Source organism: Ursus maritimus, unplaced genomic scaffold, assembly GCF_017311325.1.
Source record: "Ursus maritimus isolate PB19 unplaced genomic scaffold, ASM1731132v1 scaffold_6, whole genome shotgun sequence".
Classification (NCBI taxonomy): Eukaryota; Metazoa; Chordata; class Mammalia; order Carnivora; family Ursidae; genus Ursus; species Ursus maritimus.
In genome coordinates, this window is record NW_024426774.1 from 64,549,003 (window position 1) to 64,561,400 (window position 12,398).

Here is a 12,398-nt window from a genome sequence, read left to right on the forward strand (position 1 = left end):
TGGTATCACTTACCTCTCATTCTCTCCTCACGATCCAGTAGTTGTTTATCTCTTTTTCTCAGCTGCTTTATTCTCTATCATTTGGTCTTTTATAGCACTAATTCTCTCTTCTGCCTCATTTATCCTGGCGGTTAGACCTCCATTTTTTTTTTTAAAGATTTTATTTATTTATTTGACAGAGGTAGAGACAGCCAGCGAGAGAGGGAACACAAGCAGGGGGAGTGGGAGAGGAAGAAGCAGGCTCCCAGCAGAAGAGCCTGATGTGGGGCTTGATCCCAGAACGCGGGGATCATGCCCTGAGCCAAAGGCAGACGCTTAACAACTGAGCCACCCAGGCGTCCCAGACCTCCATTTTTGATTGCGTCTCATTAATAGCCTTTTTGATTTTGACCTGATTAGATTTTTAGTTCTTTTATTTCTCCAGAAGGGGATTCTCTAGTGTCTTCTATGCTTTTTTTCAAGCCCAGCTAGTATCTTTATAATCATTATTCTGAACTCTAGTTCCAGCATCTTACTTACATCCATTTTGTTTAGGTCCCTGACAGTCAGTACTGCCTCTTGTTTTCTTTTTTCAGTTGAGTTTTTCCATCTTGTCATTATGTCCAGAGAAGAATAGATGAACAAGAGAACAAAATACTAAAATGGCAACAAAAACCCCTGAGAAATACACACGAAAGAAATCAGAAGAAGCGCAAAACTGAAAAAAAAAAAAAAAAAGATTAACAACAAAAAAAGAGAATATGATCAGACAGGTGAACAGAACAGAAAAATTCACTGGATCCCATGTGTATTTTATAGTTCCGTTTGTTAGAAAACTAGATCCCAAAATTGTAAAGAAAGAAAAACTTATATATGTACAAAAATAAAATTAAATACAATGAAAGGATAGAATATAACAATAAAAATGAAAATTAAAAGACAAAAACAAAAAAATGGAAAAGAAGGAGTGTAAACAGACAGGTAAATGGAACAGTGCAATACACTATATCCTGAGTGTATTTTGGTGGGTTTGTTAGGAGAAACAACATCTCAAAATTGTAAAGAAAGAAGAACTTATATATATACAAATATAAAATTAAATACATTGGAAGGATAGAATATCACCGTAAAGATGAAAATTGAAAAAGACTTTTAACAAAACAGAAAACAACTAAAAAAGAAGAAGAAAGAAAAGAATATGGTGAAGGTGAAGAGAACAGAGCCATACACTAGATTTGGGGTATATTTTGATCTGTTAGAATAAACTGAATCCCAGAATTGTAAAGAAGGAAAAACTTCGATATATGCAAAAATAAAATTAGATACAATGAAAGCATAGAATGTAACATAAAAATGAAAATTAATAAAGATTTTTAACAAAAGAGTTGATAAAATAAGAAATTGAAAAAGGAAGGAGAAAAGAAAGTTTAAATTGAAAGACTGAAGAATTGTGGGGTAAAAACCATGAATTCTGTATGCTGTATTCCCCTAGTGTTGGAGTTTTGTAGTTCTCAATTGTTGATGAACTTGGTCTTGGCTGGATGTTCTTGCTGATCTTTTGGGCACGGGGCCTGTTTCGATTTCCCACTGTATTTGCCCCAGGCGGAATTGTACCACCCTTGCCAGGGGGCCAGGCTAAGTAATCTGCTCAGGCTAAGTAAGTTTTGCTCTCTGTGGCTTTTGCGCTCCGTGGCTTTTGTTCCCTGAAGGCTTTCTGCGTAGCCTTAGAGGATGAGAATGAAAATGGCAGCCTCCCAATCTCTAGCCCCGGAGCAGAGAGCTCAGGACCCCACTTCTTGGTGAGCCCTCAGAGAAAAGCAGTCAGTCACTCCTGTCCCCCTGGTCTCAGTCCACACTCCACGCTCACCCAGCCTGTGACTGAGCATTTCTATCTCAGGCAAGAGACCCCGTTTCAAGTCTCCAAACCCTGCAGACTCCTGTGGTGTGCTCCTGCACTGCTCCTCTGGGGGGAGGAAGGGGGGCCTCCCCAGTTCTGCCCCTTGTTGGGCCCCTGCTCAGAGAATAGTGGCCTGACTGAGCTGCAGTTCTCGGTTTATGGCAACCCCACGCTGAGAGCCCACTACTGAGCCCACTCTTTGCAGCTGGCTTCCCCGCTCCAATACCTGGGAACTCTGCGGCACTCAAGCACCCCCCCCCCACCCCGTCTACCTATGACCCCGAGGATCCTGAGACCACACTCTCCCACCTGGGATTCCTCCCCCACTTCACCGCCGGAGCATCTTTCAGATTGGGATGTCCCTCACTGGAGCAGACTTCTAGAAGTTCCAATTTTGTGCTCCGCTGCTATATCACTTTCCAGTAGCTGGCTGATGGAGGCTCCCTCCCCCTGCAGTTTATCTTTCCATATATCGCCTTGGATTCATTTCTCCACACCTCCCACCTTGCAGAAAGTGGTCGCTTTTCTATTTGTAGAGTTGCAGCTATTCTTTTCTTAGATCTCCGGTTGAGTTCACAGGTTGTTCAGAATGACTTGATAGCTATCTAGCTGAATTCCTGGGACCAGAAGAAACTAAGGTCTCCTCTGCTGCCGCCATCTTGGACTTCATAAATAGAAATAATGTCTAACCATAATGTGGTTCCCATAATGGGACGGTAGTTCATTATAAAACAATATGTATTTTGAACATGCAGGCATCATTACACTGAAGATACAAAATGGTATTCAGATTTTGCATCTGCCTGTAATGAGTACGTTTGAATTTTAAAAAGATCAAAATAGTTTTTGTATAAGAAGTACAAGAAAATAAAAGCATTATGAGTGGACATTAAAATAAAAACTAGTGGCACAGCTCGTGGCTCAGTTGGATAAGTGTCTGCCTTTGGCTCAGGTCATAATCCCAGGGTCCTGACATCGAATCCCACATCAGGCTTCTTGCTCAGCGGGGGGAGTCTGCTTCTCCCTCTGCCTGCTGCTCCCCCTGCTTGTGCTCTCTCTCTCTCTGACAAAATCTTTTAAAAAATAAATAAATAAAACCTAGTGTTAGGATAAAGAATAACAGGTAAGACTTATTTAAGTATGGTGAAAGAGAGGGAAGTAGGTTTAATTTTAGAGTACTAAGCTGGGGAAAAGGAAGTAATGATATTCTTGCAGATAAGCTGGCCTTATTTATAATACAGTGTCACAGTAATCCTTTATGAAATGATATGGAATGGTATAGTTACTTAGTATCACAAAACATTATTTTTGAACATTATTACATGTGAGAGCAATAGAAGAATTGGGAAAAAAACATTGGTATATGAAGTCATAGAGACTTTGTGCAGTGGATTTTAAAAACAGTTTGGCCATAATTTTAAAAACAGTTTGGCTTCTAATTCATATACCTGCACATGGGACCTTTGTGAACAGAAATTTGCATGTATAATCTGTGTTTACTTGTAAGTTTCTGGTAATGTACTGCTTTTATCTGTGGATTCAAGTTTCTGAAGTGAATACCAATTAAAAAAAAAAAAAACCTAGGGAAAAAAAGAATTTGTGCAGTGGACTTCTGGGGACAGTATCAGTAAGATTGAAAACTAACAAGCAATGCTAAAATAAATTAGTAACGTCAATATCTAATTTTTACAACATAAATTACCTTTTGTGCCATACCAAAAAGGATGACAGTAACATCAAGTATTTTAACAACAAAATTACTAATGAAATTCTGTGACATTACTTGTTTTATGTCTGCTTATTGCCAGTGTAGTGACAGTTAAAATAGTCTTCAATCTTGGGGTGCTTGGGTGGCTCAGTTGGTTATGCATCTGCCTTTGGCTCGGGTCATGATCCCAGGATCCTGGGATCAAGCCCCACATCAGGCTCTCTACTCAGTGGAGAGTTTGCTTCTCCCTCTCATTCTCCCTCTATGCTCTCTCGCTCTTAAATAAATAAATAAAATCAATAAAATCTTGAAAGAAAGAAATTAAGAGAAATCTGTTGGAGAGCCAGCCATACAGCAATACTTTTTAGTTTTGGTTCCTCAGAGCTATTCTGTATCCACTGAATTTCTAATAGGGAATCATTTTAAACATTTAAAAATTTACTTTTCTACTTAAGTTTCTATTTAGTATACTAGTATAGCAAGTGTTTATAATCAAGGGATAAAGTTATGACTTCACAAACATTTTACTTCAGAAAACCCCTGAAAGCCCTTCAATATGGCATGCTTTTGGAATTGGTATTTTTGCTTTGAGTATTTTCATCTAAGATGTATTCTGACTCATTTTGAAATGGTTTTGTCAGCTGACTGCATGTGTTCATACTATTTTTAGAATACTATTTTTATAATCAAAAGTGAAAGGTTGCTTCATTTGTTAACTGTCTTTCAAGTCTTAAACTCATGTGCCTTATGTGTTTGTCTTTATTTGAAACTACAGCTTAGGGTGTCATGCATTTCAACATGATATTAAAAGCTGGCTCTATTTTTTGGAGCAAGGATTATTTAACATTTTTCTTTCCCTTCCCCTTTTATCTTCCTCCCTCTTTTGCTCTCCCTTTTTTCCTTCTTCTGTCTTTCTGCCTTTATGCCTCGGGGGCAAGAGACCATTTTTCACTCTTCTCTGTTTCTAGGTTCTACTGGAGAAACAAATTGTAGGAGTTTCTTATTTAATATAAAAAAAAAGAAAACTGGAAAGGAGTTAGGTAGTTTGAACTTGATTATAGCAACATAAGAATCACTTACTGTTTATGTTGTTAGGGACCTAGTTTTATTTCCTAAAATGATATCCCATCCACTTAAATCGGGGTAGCATATTGCAAATTACTAATGAAGACTGTTGCTACTAACAAGACGTGAGGGAATTATGCGTAGATCAGCTTTTACAAATGGGCATAGGCAATTCATATTTGAATTGCTATGTGTATAAATTCGTTTAGTTTTGTCACTACCAATTTGACTTTTGTGAGTTCTTTGATGTTAAAGGTTTACATAGTTGCATCATGAGCAGTTTGGGCCTAGATAACTCAATTTACTTTTCTAAAAATAAGGTTTTTTTAAAGATTTTATTTATTTATTTGACAGAGAGACAGAGGGAACACAAGCAGAGGGAGTGGGAGAGGGAGAAGCAGGCTTTCCGCTGAGCAGGAGCCCGATGCGGGGTTTGATCCCAAGACCCTGTGTTCCTGACCTGAGCCGAAGACAGACGCCTAATAATGGAGCCACCCAGGCGCCCCTAAAAAATAATTTTTTAAGATCTGTTTTTCTTTCATATGTTGTTCTCCAAGGGAATCATAGAGTATTAAACATTAGCATTTTTCGTAGTAATCTGCCTCTGGAGAAACTTGATTATTTCTCTTTTCTGGTACTTGTTCTTGATGGTATTTGTTTCTCAGTTGATCTGACAAAGGACTTTGAGTTGGTGTTCTCATTCCTAAGATACAGCTAAATCCTTGGTTCCCCCTTCAACACCTGGAAATGACATGTTCTTACTCTGCTGGGGATTTCTTGACACATGTGGCTACATTTTCCAAGCTTAAGTTACTATCAGCAGCTCAAGAATGATCTCTAGCTATAGAATTTAACATAATGAAATGAAAGTGATTTCTCTGAGGACCTGTTGAAATTTAAAATAGTTTATGGTTATAACCAGTGGTTATTAATAAGGTAGATCTAGTGATTTTTAACATATTATTTGCTCTTTTAAGAATACCACTTTAACTTTTATTTGGAAATGTGGAAACGAGTAGTTGATTTTTATTAATGACTTTGGTAACGTTTCTTCCAAAAGTTGTATCTGTGTTATAATGATCTTTCTTTAGAAGCTGCTCTCTTTAAAGCATTTAAAAAATATATTTAGTTCACACTGATCAGGCTTATCACTTTCAGCAGTTAGGTATGCTCCTTTTACTTGAGTGGTCAGGATTATTACCACCTCTTAACACTAGCTATGGCTGTGTTAATGAAAAATCAGTGTTAATGCTACTTCAGTGATGAAGATATTATACTTTACTTGTACCTTTCTTATGGTAGAATTATCTTGACCCTAATTTTGCGTGACGTGGCTCTGAAAAATGAGTACTGGCTGATTTCACTACGCAATATTAGGTTTTGAAGAATTAGATATGAGGTGGATTGTGTTTGACGAACTGATGGTTGTGTTTGTGTAGAAATAGAGAAAGCAGGGTAAAACTGAGGTTTTTTTGGATTAAATGAAGTACATTCTTAAGAGAGAAAATATCATATGGGCAATTACCACTAAATTATAAGGAGGTTAAGGCAGAGGTATATAGAATATGTCAGTGTTACAGTTGCCCCGTTCATTTATAAGAAAGCAAATATGATAATTCTGAAGCTAAATTTTAGTTCAAGAATTGTCAAGTGAAGCTGAAAGTACTTATGACTATGAGCAGTCCACGCTGCTTCATCTCAAATAAATCATTTGCTGTGGTTTAGAAGTAAAATATTGTCCTGATAATTAGGAAAGGCCGAGGAGATAGGAAGCATAGCAGTCCAGTAACTTACTGGTTTACTTCTAAACCAGTAAAATATTGTCCTGATAATTAGGAAAGGCCGAGGAGATAGGAAGCATAAACCTCCAGGTTTATATAAGTCTCCTATCTCAGTAAGTGGTGTAACTTCAGGCTAAGGTTTTTGGCTTTCCTCAAGCTTCTCTACTACATTTTTGGTATTTACTTTACTTATGTCATCATACAGAGTAAGAAATTATAGCCCAGAGAGGAAAAGTCACACAAAGTCATTTGTTGGAACTGGGCCAAGAACTTACTTTCTGCCCTAATAAATAAGGTGGGAATTGGGGGAAGAATTTCCTATTTTGATGTGACGTCCTAAATCATAAATTAATAATTGTTGAGAGACAGTAGAATAAATGTGAAAGCAAAATGAGCACAAAATATTAGTTCTTAAGGAGATTGAAAATATAATTTGTTTTGGATAATATGAAATAATAATTATAGTTAACAATTTTTATGCTTATTTCTGGGCCAGATAACTGTTTTCCTTACATTATCTCATTTAATTTTTGTAACAGCCTTCTGAGAGGTAGGTATTATTACTATTATATAGATGGAAAAACTGAGGCTGTAATATTGAACTGATAGTAAGTAGCAGAACTGGTAATCAAATTTAAATCTGTCTGATTCTAAGCCCAAGTTGTGAACTGTTGCATGATATGCTTATGGCTTTCTTTTCAACTTAACATGCCTTTTCTAAGAGGAAGTAGGGTATGAGAAAACCCATCCAAAGCTTATTCCTTCTGTAGATCCCTTTTGATTTTTTTTAAAGTGTTTTGAATTGTAATCACTTTAGTTAAATTTCCAACAGTTGGGAAAGTACATAGTGATTATTCACTCCCTCTAAAAATTAGTGAAATATAGTCTAGTCGCATCTAGCCTTAACCTTTTATTTTATTTTTAAACAGAAACATTGTTCCCTTCATCTTGAGAGATTACAAGAATCACAAAAGGTCACTATACAGATATCACAGGTTAGAGAGATTGTACCCTTTTCTGGATAAAGAGCATAAATCCATTGGCACAGGCCGTATATATAAGGAGGGGTTGAAATTGACTTTATTTAGATAAACTAAAGCACATTCCCACATACCCTGTTCCTCTAAAGAATGAAGTGACAGCTATCAAGTATTATAATTAATGTCCTATTCTTCTGAAGAGTGAAGGGAACTGGAGAAAGCAGGTGGCTGTGCAGCCTTTTGACTGCTTTCTAGAATCATTTTTGACATTATATGAAAGTTTGTTGGTGGAATAGAAAAGTTACCAGTGAAAAGAGCAGGCTTTCTGTGTTGTACTCCCAAAGAGTTGCCACAGAAACAGTGAAATAAATGTAAAGTTAACATGAACACAAACTTTAGGAACTGGTAGAATTACAGATCTTCTGCTTATTTCCTTGGACACAAAGTTTGCCATTTTAGAATTATCTTTTTTAAATCTGCATTTAAGTTATCTATTACTTAGTGTGGAACTAGGTGGTTCTCTTTAAACCTTGTCTATAATTTGTTTCTAAATGGGGTTCTTCAGTCCAAACGAAAAGAAGATCCAAAGATCTGTGCTCTTTGTTGCTCTGATAGAAAATGTTTATTGTGTTATTGTAAATTAATAAATGTAAATATCCATAAATATATATGAACACATAGCCTTCTAAAAGTACTTTGGAAATGCCTGAAAGTAAACATAGTCATGGTCTTCAGGGAGTTTAAATGTAGTTGGAGAGAAGTTTACGCCTTTTTTAACCGGGCAAACTTAGATGTTCTCTAAACTAATTGTTTTTCAATTGCTTAGCTTTTTTATGAGAGAATGTAGAATCTCTCCCTGATAATCCGAGAAAATGTTCCGTGTCTCTTTGGCCATATGATCTTTTTTTAATTTTAGAATTATCTCATGGGTTGTAGCCTAGTTTCCTCTTCAGTTAATTTTTTTCTTTCTAGTTTTGAAATTAAAGAGGATTTCTACACCTTCTAGTAATGAAATCATAGTTTTGTCTCTTGGTTGTATAATTGATTACTTGTGCTGAGTTTGGTTTGTGTTATTCCTTGGAATTTCTTTACAGATTAGTTCTTAAGCTTTCAGAGAAGTTGGATAGACTTCTGGACTTAACAATTTTCAAGAAGCTTAATGAGAAAGTGTCAGGTGGAGCACTGCCTGAAAGTTACCCCTTTCCCTCATAATTTTTTTTCTTGAGATTTGAGGACTTGTTTTATTTACTTGTATACATCATACTGTAAGTAGCCACACATTTATTTTAAAATTCCAGTCCAAAATTACCTTGTGCCCTTTGGTTTACTTGCATTTTACCTCTTTTGAATATGGTCTCATTAATTTAAATATTCCATTCTGGCCAAGTGTGTTTAAACCAGTACACATTGACCTTTTCATTTAGACAAACATTTATTTAAATCCATATACAAATACTTATGTTGTTTTCTTAAATTCACTTGAACCACCTCCAAAGTTGGAAAATAAGTTATAGCTTTTTAATGTCACTCAGCTAACTTTTTAAGTAGCTGGTCAAAGAGATGGCTGTTGCTATTTTTGATGATTGTTATTGGCCGTAAAGTAGGGTTATAGAACTCTCGCCATTGGTTACTGAAAACTAGTTTCTGTCAGTTGCTGATATAAGCACACTAGATTTTGTCTGCTGTTTGTGTTTTGATGTAAAAGCACTTTAATAAAAATAAAAATTAGTATTTGAAGTTTTAAGCTGCTGAGCATACTTCTTGATGTGCTGTTAAGTGTGGTCATTGCTGCCTACTTTGTAAAGATTGAAAATCATTTGTCCTTTTCCCAGTTTTATTCCCTGTAGTTTACAATAGATTGCAACAGAGAATGAGCAAAACGAGGGCAAAGGAAAGAGTAGATTACAGAGTCTAGGTAGTTAATCCTTACAGTTCTGTCTTTATGAAAGAGGAAGATTAGTTATTGCATGTACACAGATAATCTTTAAAAGTATGAGCTATCTTAGAGATATTTATTAATTGGATTAGGTGCATTCTCAAATTACACCAACCTAATTTATCAAATGGCTCTTTCCCCCCTAGTTCTGTAGAAAATGTTCTCAAAACACTCGTGAAAAGCTGCCGACCGTAAGTAGCTTCTCGTTTTATAAAACCTCTTTTATTTCTGTGGGCTTTTCCCCATCCTTAGTATGCTTTGAAGAGGAAATGAAAGGTGTAAATCGTTTCTAACATTGTGATGTTAGTCACTGGGCACAACATATTTCCAACTCTTGAACTGAATTATTCAGATTTCATTTATAAATTTAGAAATTTTTAAGTGGCGTGGGTGTCAGTTACCTATTTTAAAGTAAGAATGCCATAATTTATGTGTAATTGTCTTTATTTGAAAGATTTTCCTGGAGTATCATTACTCAGATTCAAAAATATTCTCCAAAATGAGCGTTGTAGGGATTGTATTAAAATGTGAGTAATAAAAGAAGGTTTTCAGACATTTTCTTTAAGTATGTTCTCTTTCAGTAGAATATACAGAAATATTCCATATTCTGATGTTTAAAGATGAATATGGGTTGAATTTAGTTTTAATCAATTAAAATCCAATTCTATGGACTTGAGGTGTCTGTCTGGCTCAGTTGGTAGAGCATGGACTCTTGATTTTGAGGTCAGGAGTGTGAGCCCCATGTTGGGCATAGAACTTAATAAAATGAAATAAATAAAGACCCAGTTCTGTGGACTTGAACTATTATTAGGCTGTTCTAAGACTGCTTATCCTGCTGTGTATGGATGCAGTGAATTCTTTTGAATAGAAATCCCTATTTTATTATATTCTTATAATATAAATGGTTATAAATGGTTTTATAAATCAGGTATTTGTTGCTGACCTACTATATTCTCAGTCTTGGGCACATGCATTTTAGGATATAGTTTCCCTTTTAAGATTGAGGCTTAAGATTTAACCTGAGTCGTAAGCCATCAATGAGCAGTGACCTCTTGGCCTGTGTTTCCTCACAGGAAACTTGATCATCCCTCGGGTACTTAGTGGTTTTTAGGTTTTTAGATAATTCATAGAACACCAAAGGCTAACAGTTGACTCTGAAAAATTAAGAAGGAGAATTGATGTATGAGATATTTAAAGGCAGAATATATTCTGTGTTTTTTGTTTTTTTTATTCTAATTGTGGCATAATGACCTGGCACCTAGATGCTTGATGAACTCAAAGAAGCAATTCTAGAAATGTAGTTTTATTCTTCACATTAATGAATGAAGTGTGATTCTAATTAATACAGATGGACAAAGATATGATAGTATTAATAATGTGACATGTAGGCCAAACCTACAAGTGCATTTGAAGAGGTTTCCTAACTTTTTTGGCCATGCCCAAATCCAAATTTCTCATATACTTTTTTTGTTATTTTAAACCCCCTTAATGGGTATTTGGTAATTATACATGGGTCCTCTTTTTCCATTTACTTTCGTGTATGGATGTACACTTCAGATTTTAATTTGGTGAATATTCTCTACTCCAGGGGCTTTCCTGCCCATTTCATAGACTTGAAGAATGTTAGCACCTATAGGACCAGACCATCTAGTCCAGTCCACTCTTGTATACAAGAGAGGTCTGTGGTACAGTCAATGGTTGGTCCAAACATGCCTGGGCTAAATGTTCTCTTTCTCATTTCACTGATTATCCATTTCTTATATAGACTGGATTCTCCGTGACTAGATATTTTTCCTCTAAGTCCTATAGAAAAGAAGAAAAATTTACCTTTAGGTGTGACAAGGTATTTATTTTAGAGTTGCAAAAATGTGTTTAAGTTAACTTGACATTTGTAGTGTATGTTGTACCTTATGAAATCATTCCCTACCTCCCCTTTTTTTATTGGTCGTTTGTTGATGTGTAGACCTTTTAGCTAATGATCAGTTAAATGAGTACCTTCTTTTTTATTAGATACTTCCCAGCAGATGCCACAGCTGAGATGCTAGAAGAATGGCGGCCTTTAATGTGCCCTTTTGATGTAACAATGCAAAAGGCCATCACTTATTTTGAAATATTTCTTCCTACCTCCCTTCCTCCAGAACTTCATCATAAAGGTTTTAAGTAAGTATATACATATCTTGACAAATTGTAGAATAGAGCAAGAAACGGAGAAATATAAGCCATCTAGTAAAGTAATAATAAGTAAACCAAAATTTACTAACTCAACCATTGTGTTGATTATACTTGAAGTGTGCGGAAGCTGAAACAGTTAAACGTAAGATTGTAAATGAGGAGAGAATAATGCTTGTATGTCAAGCCAAATATGATGAGGGCTTTACGGGGCATCTGGCTGGATCCGTTGGTGGAGCACATGATTCTTGATCTTGGGCTTGAGCCCCACGTTGGGTGTAGAGATTGCTAAAAGAAAAAGTAAAGTTAAGGGCTTTAATTTAAGAAATCAAGAGAGAAAGAATAAAAAATGCAAAAAGAAGTAGAAAATATCAGTAAATAGGCAGTGATAAGAAATGTTAAATTGTGTGGAGTTTAGGGAAAGGAAAAGTGTTTTCCTAAAAACTTGGTTTTATTCATCACTTATAATTTTTCTTAGGTCTTTTTTTATAATTTTTTTTCCTTTACTCATTCTAGTCTTTGCACTGTTTTTAAGAACTTTTTTCTAGATGACTCTAGGGAATAACAAATCCTAGAATGAAAAAATATTTAGGGGAGCCTGGGTGGCTCAGTCAGCTAAGCGTCTTGACTGTTGATTTCTGCTCAGGTCATGATCTCAGGGTGGTGAGATTGAGCCCTGGGTGTGGAGCCTGCTTAAGATTCTCTTCTTCTGCCGCTCCTCCCTCCCTCACTCTCTCTAAAAAAGAAAGAGAGAAAGAAGGAAAAGAAATATGTTTAGACTATGTTCTTTTTTTAAAAAGATTTTATTTGAGAGTGAGACGGCACCACGCGTGTGCACGAGGTAGGACAGGGGCAGAGGGAAAGGGAGAAGCAGACTCCCCAC

The 12,398-nt window shown here is 36.0% G+C and overlaps 1 protein-coding gene across 1 annotated transcript in view; it reads left to right on the plus strand.

The window, feature by feature from the left end:
* PSME4 (proteasome activator subunit 4) overlaps positions 1 to 12,398 on the plus strand; it is a 103,859-nt gene that overhangs the window by 27,880 nt on the left and 63,581 nt on the right. Inside the window, exons 4-5 of the mRNA XM_008699861.2 lie at positions 9,493 to 9,537; positions 11,357 to 11,506. Coding sequence (XP_008698083.2) covers positions 9,493 to 9,537; positions 11,357 to 11,506 — 195 coding nt within the window. The remainder of the gene's footprint in view (positions 1 to 9,492; positions 9,538 to 11,356; positions 11,507 to 12,398) is intronic.